This window comes from Lithobates pipiens, unplaced genomic scaffold (assembly GCF_037356315.1).
Source record: "Lithobates pipiens isolate NorthernLeopardFrog02 unplaced genomic scaffold, aLitPip1_a1.2 Scaffold_27, whole genome shotgun sequence".
NCBI lineage: Eukaryota > Metazoa > Chordata > Amphibia > Anura > Ranidae > Lithobates > Lithobates pipiens.
This window is the reverse complement of record NW_027507788.1, coordinates 126475408-126490068: the sequence shown is the minus strand read 5'-3', so window position 1 is coordinate 126490068 and position 14661 is coordinate 126475408. Positions and strand designations below refer to the sequence as shown.

The window sequence follows — 14661 nt, the reverse complement described above, 5'->3', positions numbered from 1 at the left end:
GGCTTTATTAGGTTGGTCCTAAGGATCCAGATTCACAGCAGCGATGGGGACTCCAGACAATCCATCACAAGAGCATTGGATGTGGCCAATATGGGGCAAATGGAGGAGTGCACCTCACCAGGAATTTATAAAAGAAAGAAGGAAAGAAAGGGGCCAGATAGCATAATTCTGTTTGGAATGTTTAATAAAAATGGAACATAAGAATTGTACCTACATGCTCCCAATGTAAAACAAGCGCTGTATGGAACAATGTTAGCGGTAGTGAGAGGATCAGCATACATTCACTGAGAAATCACTTCAGAATTTTTGCTTTATTGTAGACTTTCTTTTTGAACTAATATGTTCTATGTCACAGTATACGATTTTTAGTTACATGCCTACAGTATATGATTTTCAGTTATTATATATGCTATTGGTTTACTTTATCACGTTTAATCTACATTTGATATCTTAGCGCTGCACTTATTTTTACACATGCCCCATAAGACTGGCACTACACTAAAAGTGTACGCTAAAAGTGCACAGGGACTCTTTTCGTGCAGGAGCTTTGAGGAGGCTGTTTTGGGCAGCTTTTTTGCTGCCCCCCTGCAAAGTGCCGCCCTAAGCCTGGGCCTTGTTGGCCTAGGCCAAGATACAAAGTTGAGTGCAGCCATGCTCTGTGAAAGGGGAACCATTTGAAGAGGAGATATACTAATTAATAAAATAAAATACAGACTTGGCTAAAAAGCTATTTCAGAGAACAAAATCCACACATACAGTATCTCACAAAAGTGAATACACCCCTAACATTTTTGTAAATATTTTACTATATCTTTTCATATGACAACACTGAAGAAATGACACTTTGCTTCAATGTAAAGTATGAGTGTACAGTTTATATAACAGTGTACATTTGCTGTCCCTTCAAAATAACAGCAATTAATGTCTAAACCCCTGGCAACAAAAGTGAGTACACCCCTAAGTGAAAATGTTCAAATTGGGCCCAATTAGCCATTTTCCCTTCCAGTGTCATGTGACTCATTAGTATTACAAGGTCTCAGGTGTGAATGAGATGCAGGTGTGTTACATTTGGTGTTATCTCTTTCACTCTCTCATACTGGTCACTGAAAGTTCAACATGGCACCTCATGGGAAAGAAAAAAGAATGGTTGCTCTAAATAAAGATGGCCTAGGCTATAAGATGATTGCCAGGACTCTGAAACTGAGCTGCAGCATGGTGGTTCCACTCAGAACAGGCCTCGCCACGGTCGACCAAACACAGTTGAGTGCATATGTTCAGTGTCACATCCAGAAGTTGTCTTTGGGAAATAGACATATGAGTGCTGCCAGCATTTCTGCAGAGGTTGAATGAGTGTGTCAGTGCAGAGGTTGAAAGAGTGGGTCAATGCTCAGACCATACGCCGCACACTGCATGAAATTGGTCTGCAAGGTTGTCACCTCAAAAGGAAGCCTCTTCTAAAGATGATGCACAAGAAAGCCGCAAGCAGTTTGCTGAAGACAAGCAGACTAAGGACATGAATTACTGGAATCATGTCCTGTGGTCTAATGAGACCAAGATAAACTTATTTGGCCAAGATGATGTCAAGCATGTGTGGCGGCAACCAGATGAGGAGTACAAGAATGAGTGTGTCTTGTCTACAGTCAAGCACGGTGGTGGGAGTGTCATGGTCTGGGGCTGTATGAGTGCTGTCGGCACTGGGGAGCTACATATCTTAGAGGGAACCATGAATGCTAACATGTACTGTGACATACTGAAGCAGAGCATGATCCCCTCCCTTTGAAAACTGGACTGCAGGGCTGTATTCCAACATAACGACCCCGAACACACCTCCAAGATGACCACTGCCTTGCTATAGAAGGTGAGGTTAAAGGTGATGGACTGGCCAAGCATGTCTCCAGACCTAAACCATATTGAGCATCTGTGGGGCATCCTCAAACGGAAGGTGGAGGAGCGCAAGGTCTCTAACATCCATCAGCTCTGTGATGTTGTCATGGAGGAGTGAAAGAGGACTCCAGTGGCAACCTGTGAAGATCTGGTGAACTCCATGCCTAAGAGGGTTAAGGCAGTGCTGGAAAATAATGGTGGCCACACAAAATATTGACAATGTGGGCCCAACTTGGATATTTTTTTATTTTTATTTTTAGGGGTGTACTCAATTTTGTTGCCAGCAGTTTAGACATTAATGTCTGTGTGTTGAGTTATTTTGAGGGGACAGCACATTTACACTGTTATACAAGCTGTACACTCACTACTTTACGTTATAGCAAAGTGTAATTTCTTCAGTGTTGTTACATGAAAAGATATAATAATATATTTACAAAAATGTGAGAGGTGTGCTCACTTTTGTGAGATACTGAATGTAGTATGTATTTATTTAAGTTGAACATTTTGGTGTTTTTGAGTTAAATTAACTCATACTGCTTGATAAATTGACTCCTATGTGTTTTATATTATAGCTTAAAATTTGAGGATATTATTCAAAATAAACTGACACAAAAGTAATACTGTGTCTACTGTGGACATGTTTGTTCGTTACAAGTGCTAACAATAACACTATAGTAGCATTTTAATTTTGTACAGAAAAAGCATATGAAATTATGACTAATAATTATTCTCATTAACCTTTGCTCAGCTTAGAAGTGTGAAAGGCACACTGTCTTCTGCTAAATGATGGTAATGAAACAGACTCCTATCTCATTCAGTATATGGTATTAAACTTCATTGTTAATAAAACTGTTTGCCCAGAAGTTCTCTGTCCCTAATAAAGATGTGGTCTGTAAGAGCATGTTTATAATATAAGACTTTTTCTTTTACGTTCAAAAACATAAAAACAGCAATGAATAATAATAAAAACACTCAGAAGCCTAGTACTTTTTATATCTATATATCTGAAAGTGCTCTTCAGAAAGTCTACATATCAATTTTATGAGTCAATTACAACCATACTCATTTAATGTGGCTGGTATTGATAAGCCGTCATTGAAAACATTTGAACTTGCATAATTTACACGGGTGAAAGATGCCTTCTGGACATCCAAAAAACTTCTGCATTGATATGTATGGAGTGGGTGGTGACCTAATTACATTTTGCTGAGTTTCTTGAAAAAAGTTTTGCTTAAAGTGTACAGTATCTAAAGTGGATAGAATGGGGAATATTTAAACTTCTGTCAGGTTCATATTTCTGTCTGTCCCCTTAAGTGAAATTATTTGTCCCAGGGACCACATGGCATTAGGACTGAATGAGAGGCAAAATTCTAAATTAAGACTTGTCACCCAAACGGGATAATTAGGCAAATTTTCCACTGGTAAAATTTGTTCCAGTGATAGGATTTCTCAAACTTTGCTGTTGTGTCTGCAGAAAATAAAGTGAAGAGAAATCCTGCTCCTATGTCCTACGCCAGTGGTTCTCAAACTCAGTCCTCAAGTACCCCCAACAGGCCATGTTTTTTTGAATCTCTGTTAAAATAGCTGTCCAAAATACCAAGCCATTGACTCTGATTTAAAGCACTTATGCAAGATAAAGGAAAACCTACAAACATGGCTTGTTGGAGGTACTTGAGAACTGAAGTTGAGAACCACTGTCCTACGCTGTCCTTTTCTATATAAAATGAAACATAAACTTTAAGACTTTCAGTAAATAGACTGATTTTTCTATGTAAATAAGGTAAAACACTTCCGTCTAAGGATGGACTTTCTTGGCTCAATCCTTGTTTTGAGTATCAGCTATCAGCTTTGATCACCTGGGTAAGTAAGAATTAGGAGTACACAGACATGGAAGCTGGATGAGATTTCTATTACACAGAGATTTTTCATCAAATGTTCAACAGGTGGTAATTCTGCATAGAAAAAGGAAGTTGCAAGGTACATTGCTATAATTCCTAGTGAGTTGAAGGATGAAGGATGGGTAGACATCTCATGGTTTGTCAAAAATGCATTTGTAATAAGAGATATATTTTGTATTATAAGTCAAATATTGTTTGTTAACATGTGTTGTTATATCCTGTGGTCACACTCCTCATTTGTGAAAGTACTTAAGAAATTATAAAAGATAGCACTGGACCTAGAGGTGGCAATGCTATCCCACAGTATTGTAATGATGTTGGTGTAGGTGATCTGGATAACAGGAGGAAAAAAACATTTAAGAAGTGCAGGGACTTTTATGTGAGTTCATTCATAGTGAAAGGAAAAAAAAAACATTCAGAGAGCTCACTAGCTCAGGTTGGGCTACCCTTCAGTGGGAACCTGGCAGGTTGCTATAAAAAATATGCAACCATGGAAGGAGCACCAGACCAAATGATAAAAGAGCCCTATTTTGAGTTCATTCATGTTTCTTATTTTAATTACAGCCCTGATGAAAGAAGAGTGTTTTCTGACCAATGAAATGCATAGGATGGTTACCAAAAAGGCAACTTCTACACCTAGGGGATCTCCACAGTTTCCTTGGTTTGTAATGTACTACAGTATATACAGGATTTAAGACATCACACTGCTCAACAGTGCAGATACAATTTTGATCCAGTAAAGGTCAGATGAACAATCAAAAGGATTTCATCAGGGCAAAGGAAAACATAGAGAAAGGTCCATATCAATTAAAAATCCCCCTCCTCAGTGTCAATGTTAAGAACTATAAACCACTATCGTTAAAAGTATACATAGAATAACATTTAATAAATAAACATATCTAGTATACTTCAAGAACTTATGAATATTGTGTGCTACCTTTTTGAATTTCTTAACAAGAACCATAGTGATATTTTAAAAACCTCATATGTGTGTAACAACGTTTAGGCATATTTTATGTATTTATTCATTTGTATTTGCTCTAATTAGGATGTATGACTATTGTTAGATTTTAATTTAGAGGATGCTTTGAGATTATTTTCTTACTATAATCTTAAACTCCACATCCCACATACTATATACTATATAAGGTTAGCTAATAAATATTAATCTATATATACTTTTAATACTATTGGTTTATTGCTCTCAACATTGACCCTGTAGAAGGAATATTCCGATGATATTGACTATTCTCTATGCCTCCCTAGGCTTTCATAAAGGGAGCATTTTTGGATACCCAAAAGATATTAGCTACTCTTTTGATTGTTCATCTGACCTATACTGGATAAAACTGAAAGAAATTATTGAGCAGTAGTGTGACACTTATTTATAAAATGTTATTTATACTGTAGCTCAATTATATAAAAGTGTCTGTGAAAATACTTTATCTGACTGCCTAGCTGCAGCCCAGCAATGCATCCCTTTCATTCTCCAAGCTACAGTTTGGTTGCTTTAGGGCAGCACTGACCATCATGGACAGCTCTTTATTTACTTTCGATAGGAGCTTAGATTTTAAGGAACCCTGTACCTGGCAAATCCTTTTGAATATGATAGTTGAATATGATATTTGCCTGGACATCATGCTGTTTCAAAGGCTTTAATATTTTTTGCGTCACTAGCCTGATAGAAGTATGCAGTCCAGTAGTTCTGACTTTTCTTTGACTTCATTAGCTGCATACGTGTTCCAAGTCAAGAACTTAGAAAATATAAAGGTCAGAGAGTGCCATGCAATTAGCATTTTAGAAAAGTGGTCAGCAATAACAGCCTTCAAATATCTCTCAAATAGCCTGCCATAATTAGGCAGAGAGGATTTGCACAATCACCACATGCACACTTCATTACTGAAATACCCCTGACTTTAGACTCTCATGTAGCATGCTGTTTACAAGTAGTGGTATAACTTGCGGTGAAGGAAAAGTGGAAAAATATCCCTAGACCCATAGGTTATGTTATTGGTATTAGTATCTTATCTTAAGGTATTGATGCTGATGTAGGTAATCTGGCAAATGTTTTCTACGCCCCAGATGATCTCCATGGTCTCCTTGGCTTGTAGTGTAATGTAACAAACATGTAAATGGAAACACAATACCACTTCTAAAAGGTTCAGGTATGATTTTATTCCAATAAAGGTCAGAGGGACAAATGGAAGCATAGCCAATGCATTTCAGGGGTCCAAAACCGCTCCTTCATCAGGGCTTGAGATTGAACTCAATGTGACAACATTGTAGAAAGTAGAAATAAACTGAACCTGTAATAGTATTTTTTACATTGTTATTACAAGCACATATCTTGTCAGCAGCTGGTTTATAAGCAAGTTTGCTACCAAAGTTTACTACCTATGCAAGTGTAGCAAGTTTGCTACCACTTTTATGGGGTGTTAAGCAATATATGCATTTGGAAGTTAGTTATTCTACCATTATACATAGTATAAATTTTAAAATATCAATGTATGATTACTTTTCAATAGTGAGCTTTTAGAGCTCACCATTCTGTGAAATTCCATTCCTGAATTATGAAACCTTCTAATCTCTTATAAAAGTTCTGTGTATGTGTGCCAGAGACATAGCAATTTTTCTAACACAATAGCTTTGACAATGTGGTCTAGAGGCTGTGACATCATGTGACATGTAATCAATGTAGGTGTATCTCAAACAGTTTGTGTCCAAAATGTTATTATTATAAAGGAACAAAAAGAAAAAGGGGAATCAGACTATATGATGTTGTTTAACCAAAGACAAATAGACCTTTCACTTTGAAAGGGGGGTTCCACTTTGCAAGGGAAGTTGCAATTTGCATGAGGATTTTCCCCCAGAGCTTAGCAAATGAGGTTCCTTGCTAATAATTTGGTATTCTTTGCAAAGTGAAATATCACCATTATCTCTAAGCTCTGGATAAAATTTCATTGCAAAACATAACTCCCCTTGCAAATTGAATAGCCTATATGCCTTTATAAATCAACCCATATGAGTTTGCACACACATTGAATTATAATGTATAATCATACATACATTTTTCTACTGGACACAAGCAACTTTTTTCAGTTATTTTAAACTGAAGTTAAAACTGGAATCTTTAGAATATAACTATTGGTTGAAATAGTAGACAGTTGCTGACTTGTGCTAGTTGATTATAGAAACCAGGCAGAAACATGTAATTAATAAAACAAAAGTGCATGATGATCTGTTATGATGATTTGAGAGCAAATAAAATCAAATGCCTTGCTTCTAAGATGATGTTGAGCAGAGTAAAAATCACAGGCACTCACCACCTCCCAGCTCCTCTCCTTGTTGAGAGCAATCACCACCAGTGCAGGATTGATGAGGTACCCATCTTCATTAAATGAGAAGTCCTTTCCTCCCCAGGAGATGTTCATGAAATATCTGTTAAGATAGTATTCCAGTCTCAGTAAATGACAGCAGCAAGGAACTGCATTTAGTATTCCGCTCTAGGGTCCTCATGGTTGATTGGCTAATCTGCCAAAAGTTTGAAAAAATAGTAATATGTGTTCCTGACTGACATTGGTCATTAAGCTGTCCATATCTCATACCTTGTCTAAATCATAGAGAGCACATAAGTTAAACACATTTTTAGAAGTTGAAGAAGTTAAAGCATTTTTTTTTAAATGTCTATACTGCAAAAGAACAGCAAATGTGGTATGCTAAGGACATGTTTGAAAGTATACTGAAGTAATATTTTAGTAAAAATATCAAATGCTTGCGTTCTCTCTGGGATTGCTTAACCAGTTTAAGTCTCCAGCTGGCCACAGACCATAGAAATGGTCACAATCTGGCCACAGAAAATATATTTGTTAAATGGATGTTTGTTATGCACATCTGGTGCTGAAGTTTCTCTCAGGAATGAGGAGGCACCAGTCTATGACATGTTAGATTCCAACCTGGCTATAGACACTTTTCGCAAATTTCTTCTCTTAAAGTTGTGTACACACCATAGATAACCCAAATGTCATCTAATTTTGAAAGATGTGGGGATGAGGTCTGGGTTTGCCACTATCATGGATTCACAACATGGGTTCCCAAGAATTTAGCAAATTGAAAACTTCTGGCTGAAAGCTTTTACAGGATGTTCACCAGGAAAAAAAGGAACTCCTAGAATGCAGCATACAGCAAATACCTGAAAGGAATATATAATCCAGTTCCCTTTCTAAAAGGGTGGGCCCACAACAGACATACTGTATTGTCAGTGTGCGCTGGAACCATTAGGGAGAAGCAAATATTCTGTGTAGGCAGAGATACTATCTTTGAAATGATTTTGATTGTGGCACTGGCACTTGCCCCCCCCATAGCAGTGCCCAGCTTCCTATGCTCTTTGACAATAGCTCTACAAATGGCCGGAAATTAAAAGCAAGATACCTCTTTCCCACAGACTTCAATTTACCGGAAAGTTTTCAAACTTTGAACTTCAAGAAAGATTAGCAAAGCTGTCCATAAACCTAACCCAGGCAGATTTGCTTATCCCTATAACATTGTTGATATTTAAAGAAGAAGGAGCATTAGTTAATATTTAAAGGGGAAGTATTGCCAAATGTTTTTTGGCTGTACATCCCCTATAGACCACAGGAGTGCAATTCGCGCCCTAAAATCCGGAGTTGGCTGACATCACAGAGCTAGTCCAGGCTCTAAAAATATCCAGACTATATGGTCGGAATCCACCCAGAAGCCTGGACCAGCACCTGGCAACTTCTCAGCGATCCGCCTAAACCATCCCCTCTTGCTTTCTCCACAGCCCAGTGATCCAGTGAGCCCTAGAGGGTCATAGTAGAGAGCCAGTGACTGACAGTCCCAGCTTTCTGCTCAGAGCGGAGAGGGATAACTAAGCTATCACAATCACTGATCACTCAGTTCTCACTACAGACCCTGAGGAGGACAGATGCAGCATCAGATCAATGCTGCATCCACCACCTATAGATCACCTTATCTAGTAAGGATATATCTGTTCACAATTATATTCAGTGTAGGTAGCGCCAGAGTCCCTCACTTTATTCTTTTTAACACCTATGTGAATATAATGTTGGCTTTTTTTTTTTTGCAAAGCCCATACATCTTTTTTAAATATAATCTAGAGGTATGCTTAGTTTCAGATATAAAATATAATTCATTGGAAATATACTGATTGGAAAAGGTGTGGTGAAGCATGGGACAGCAAGCGTGGCAGCAGCAAATCACTACTCCCTTGGCCAGCTTTAGCAATGGGTATGAAAATGTATATATTTTTTGGTAGTTCTTGAGTTTATAGCTGGATCAAGAAAACAATATAAAGTTACAGCATTAGGTTATTATAAAGGAAAAACAAGGTCTTTTAACAACCACTAGATACTGTACATTTTCTTTAGTTTTGGATCTTTGAAAGATTTCTCATTTAAAAGATTTCAGATTTATTCTCCAAAAGTCACAATAGGAGAAATCTCTCCTATATGAGACAATTACATCTAAGACCTGTATGTCCATTTTATATTGTGAAAGTTTATCTGCCATTTAAAATGTGCAGTAGCAGTATATAAGGGGTTAAGCATTGGGCACATCTTTTTCCTGACCTAATCTTTGTTTCCCTGGAATGATCAGGTGTACATTAGGGCCCTTTCACACTAATCAGTTTTTTAGCAGCTTTTCAGTCAAAAAAGCAGAAGAAATGCATGAAAAAGGCATCCCTTTAAATCCTATGGAACTTTTCACATCGGTCAGCTGCGTTTCTGTTCCTGCTTGCTGCATTTTTGGTGCATGTTACAAAAAATGCACCAAAAACGCACCTCCCCATGGAATGGAAATGGAATGGAAACACATCAAATATGTGTCAAAATGCACTGTGGTTGCATATTTGGTGTGTTTTTTGAGTCATATCCATTTTTTATGGGTGCTTGCTGGGAGTCAAGCAACCAGAAAATGCACCAGAAATGCATCAAAAATGAATATGTGTTTTTGATGCATCTTTTCAATGGAATGTGGAAACAGCCTTAGAGAAAGGCTGTATGCAGGCTGTGATATAACATGTCTGCATAGGCTAATTTATTGCAATGTGCATGTTAAATGACATATGTTAATGTGAATGGGCCCTTAATGATAGTAGATCATCCCCATTTATTAAAATAAATATTCTGCATTAATATCCATAAACCTAGTATCTAGGAAATACAATATTCGGTAAAATGGTAAATCTTACAGCGCACATCTTTTATCATAGTGAAGGTAGGATTTAGCATATTCATGAAAATAGAAAAAGGTTTTGTGAGTCATGAAAGGTTGGTAAAAAATGGTACTATTCTGGAATGTATGGATATTTTAGAGAAATAATGGACTTTGTTTTGAGAGCATTACAGAGATTCTATACATGTCTGTTAGGAATTGAACTTTGTTGCACTGCTAGTTAACAATAGGATTTCCATTACTACAGGATGTCAGTTCATAAAAGGTTTGTTGAGTAAGCCATTTTGTCCCTGAAAGCTGAAGTTAATCGTGTTTCTGGAGAATAAGAATTTTCTATTCTCATCTTGTATTTGCTAAAGCATAGATATAGCGTTTTGTGTAGCTCCATTGACACCTATACTGTTAGTGTTTTATATATGGCTAGAATCAGATTGCTTTGTCTTCATGTAAAGAAATACATAGGCTATCATTCTGAAAACGATGACTACCTCAATGTCACATTCATCCTCTGCCTTTAACTCTTTACTCTTTCACTATTTTTTCACACATATGTTCAAACAAACATTTTAGGCCTGAAGATTATTTAAAACCCCAAAACATATATTTTCTGTAAGCAGACACAATGTAGAATGAAAAAAAGGTAGTTCCAATGTTTTTATATCACATGATATTTGTTGTTTACCAAGTGCAAAGTTTCTGTAGAAACACAATATATTCAGTTTTACGGTACCGCAAATGGAATATATTTTTTTTGGTTTCACAAAGACCGCAAATGGAATATATTATCCAATTTTTTAAATAAAATAAAATAAAAAATATGAGGTTGTGCTGAATGAAATTATGTCTAATATTTCAAGCTTTAAAATTGTATGTGACCATTCTCCATTTTGCACAGAAATCCTCTATGGCTACACGGGTTCAGGAGACGTGCTACAAGATCACAACTAGGTGGTATAGGGTCCCATCCGTTCTCCACCGCATCTTCCCCCAGGTGCCGGCATGTTGCTGGCGTTGTGGGGAGGCGGAGGGAACGATGCTGCACGTTTTCTGGGCCTGTCCCAAGCTGGTACCCTTCTGGCACGGGGTGACCGACACGATCGGCCGTCTGACTGGTGTCTCTCTGGAGGGGAACCCTGCGGCCTGCCTGCTGCACCTGTCGGACCGATCCATTAAAAAGTATAGGAACTCGTTGACTATTCAGCTGCTGAACGCGGCGAAGGCCTGTATCCCTTTGTGCTGGAGATCGGAGAACCCACCGGCTATGGCTCTATGGTTCTCTAAAGTGAACGAATTCAGAGATATGGCAGACCTCACAGCGACGCTTCATAATAGGGAGGAGGCGTTTCGTGAGACTTGGAGACCTTGGAATCATTTCACCTACACTGAGGCTTACCTTTGGGTGGTAGCTTCAAATGCCCGTTGAGAGAGGGTCTCTGTCTGCTGGCTTCGGCCCCCTCCCCCCCCCCCCTGCAGTCGGGTGGTGCTCACAGTCCCTGTTTTGCTCTTTTCTGTTAGCCTTCCTCGCTTTCGCTCGCCTGGAGCCTTTTCTATGTTTCTTCTACTTGGTCTGTCTCCCTGTTCTGATCCCCCTTCTTTCTCCCTGGCTCCCCTTCCTCCCTGTCTCCCCCTGTAGTCCCTTCCCTCCGTACTCCCCTTCCCCCTTACCATTTCGCTTCCTCAGCCCTTTATCTTTCATGATTAGATCCTGCCGGTTAGCCCTGGCGGGCAGCGGTGGGTTGTGGGCTTCCCTGGGAATGACCAGTTTTCAACGGGTGTATGCTCTGTCCGCCTGGGGCCCGGCCATCGCCCATCTCCCTCCTCTTCCCTTTCTTTATAACACAACAAAAATTTGTCCATCTCGCTGTAATGCATGGCCATGCGATGATTACTACTCACCTGGGTGGGATTGATTTTCCTAATTGGTGTTGGAGGTTTGGAGAAGGGACTCTAGCCCCCGGTTTGGGAATGTTTTCTTGTTTCGTTTAAGCCTGTATTGGGGGTGGTCTCTATGTATATCCCACCTGAGTGATACTGTAAGCTGTATGTTTGAAATTCTGTATGTTTTATTATTGTTGTCCATGTGCCTGTTATTTCTTCCAGCATTAAATAAAAAGAATTACAAAAAAAAAATTGTATGTGACCACAACACAATCGGTACACTATATTTTCTATAGGCAACACTTTAAAACTCCTGCAGGTCATCAGTTTACAGTTAAAGTGGTTGTAAAGGTAAAGAACAATTACAGCCAGCTCCTCTGTTCTATTAATCTGTCCTACACTGTGTAATTGTTTTTATAAAATGATGCCTGTAAATACCTGATCTTCGATCTCTTTTGACCAGCCGCGTGACCTCCTGCCCCTCTATTCCTCCAATCTACTGCCTACAAAGAGGGGCCAAGATCCTCTCTGACATCAGCCGAGGAGGTCACGTGACCACTGTGCTTGCTGCTCAGCCCCTACTGCTGTAGCTCTTAGATGAGGGAAAAGAGCGGCCAGAGGTCACGTGACTGACTGGCAGAAGAGATCGAGGATAAGGTATTTACAGGCATCGTTTTAAAAAACATAGACACAGTGTAGGAGAGATTATTAGAACAGAGGAGCTGGCTGCAATAGTTGTTTACTTTTCCTGCCAGCTACTAATAGCAGCGGGGGACGGGACGGGACACAGGAGCTGACAGGCAAGGAGGGAGGGGGAGAGGGAGAGAGAAGAGCAGGCAGGATGACAGAGGGATGTAAACTGACGAATGATCAGCACACAGAGGGGGACACAGGAATAGGCAGGATCAGCAAGGTTTTTTACCACTTAGAAAGGGGCAGATTAGACAGAATAAGCACTGGGTTGGAAACAGAAGCTCTCTCTCTTTTTTTTAGGGTTGCTCTAACTCCAGCATGCATGGCGGTATGTAACATGTATAGTGCAAGCAAAATCTTTGTACAAAGGTGCCTCCTAAATTAGGACTATGTAACGGGCAACATAGTGTATAGAGCAGTGCTCATGTAATACAGCTGTGCTCAAATGTTTGCATTCCCTGGCAGAAATTGTGAAAGGTTTGCATTGATATTGAAAACATGTCTGTTGATGCCAAAAAATTGTCTTTTATTTAAAATGATATTAAAGCCTTATTTTTTTTTTACTTGTTACTTACCTGCTCTGTACAATGGTTATGCACAGAGCAGCCCTGATGCTCCTCTTCTTGGATCCCACTCTGGTGCTCCTCCCTCTTGCCGGGTGCCCCCATATGAAGCCATTTATTATCACATAGTTGTTTGGCTCCTTTTTAAAGCATAATAACAGAAATCACCAAAATGGCCCTGATCAACAGTTTACATACCCTGGAATGTTGCCCTTTGTACACACACACAAGGTGAGACACACAGGTTAAAATGGCACTTAAAGGTTAAGTTCCCATATCTGCAGCGTCTTAAATTGCAATTGGTGTCTGCATGAAATAGACAATGAGTTTGTTAGCTCTGATGTGGATGCAATGAGCAGTCTAGATACTGATCCATGGAAAGCAAAAAAAGAAATGTCAAAAGATCTGCGTAATGAGGTAATGGAACTTTATAAAGCTGGAAAAGGATATAAAAAGATATCCAAAGCCTCACATATCCCAGTCAGTACTGTTCAATCATTTATTAGGAATTGGAAAATTCTGGGATCACTTGATACCAAGCCAAGGTCAAGTAGATCAAGAAAGATTGCAGCTACAACTGCCAGAAGAATTGTTTGGGATACAAAGAAAAACCCACCACTAACCTCAAGAGAAATACAGGCAGTTCTGGAAAAAGATGGTGTGGTTCTTTCAAGGAGCACACTATGATGATACATGAACAAAAATTAGCTCCATGGTCAAGTTGTCAGAAAGAAGTCTTTACTGCACTAATGCCACAAAAAAGAATAAAAAATATGATCGAAAACACCTTGACACACCTCAAAGCTTTTGGCACACTAATCTAGAGTGACAAGGTCAAAATAGAGCTTTATGGTCAGAACCATAAGCGCGATACTTGGTGAGGGGTCAACAAGGCCTATAGCGACAAGAATGCCATCCCCACTGTGAAGCATGGTGGTGGTTCATTGATATTTGGGGGTTTGTGAGCTCTAAAGGCATGGGGAATCTTGTGAAAATGAATAACAAAATGAATGAAGCTTGTTATCAGAAAATGCTGGCAGTCAGTGGCGTCACTAGGATTGGTGTCACCTAGTGCGGTAAAACATGGTGTCACCCCCCAGCAACTATAGTTGCCCCTCAGTACAGACCCCCCTCCCTCAGTACTGACCCCCTACAATAAGTATAAACCACCCGCTAAGTATAAACCACAGGACAAACCCCTCCTCCAATAGTACAAACCCCCTCAGAACAAACCAACCCTCCATCAGTATAGACCCCCTCAGTGCAGACCCCCTAAGAACAAACCAACACCCCCTAGAACAAACCACTCCCTTCTATTAGTAAAGACCCCCTCAGGACAAACCACCCCCAGAACAAACCACCCCCTCAATCTGCACAGACTCCCCTCAGGACAAACCACCCCCCATTAGTACAGACCCCCCTCAGGACAAACTACCCCCTACATAAAATAAAGCTGTGTCCAGCAGCAAAAAACAACCTCATCAGCAAGCCCCCCCTCAGCTCACCTAAGGCGGTGGAGGACACCCCCC

At 39.5% G+C, this 14661-nt stretch overlaps 1 protein-coding gene across 1 annotated transcript in view; it reads right to left on the bottom strand.

Annotated features, from left to right (window-relative positions):
- The window catches only part of GRIN2D (glutamate ionotropic receptor NMDA type subunit 2D), a 1088828-nt gene that overhangs the window by 440558 nt on the left and 633609 nt on the right, over positions 1-14661 (bottom strand). The window contains exon 6 of the mRNA XM_077457432.1: positions 7106-7220. Coding sequence (XP_077313558.1) covers positions 7106-7220 — 115 coding nt within the window. The remainder of the gene's footprint in view (positions 1-7105; positions 7221-14661) is intronic.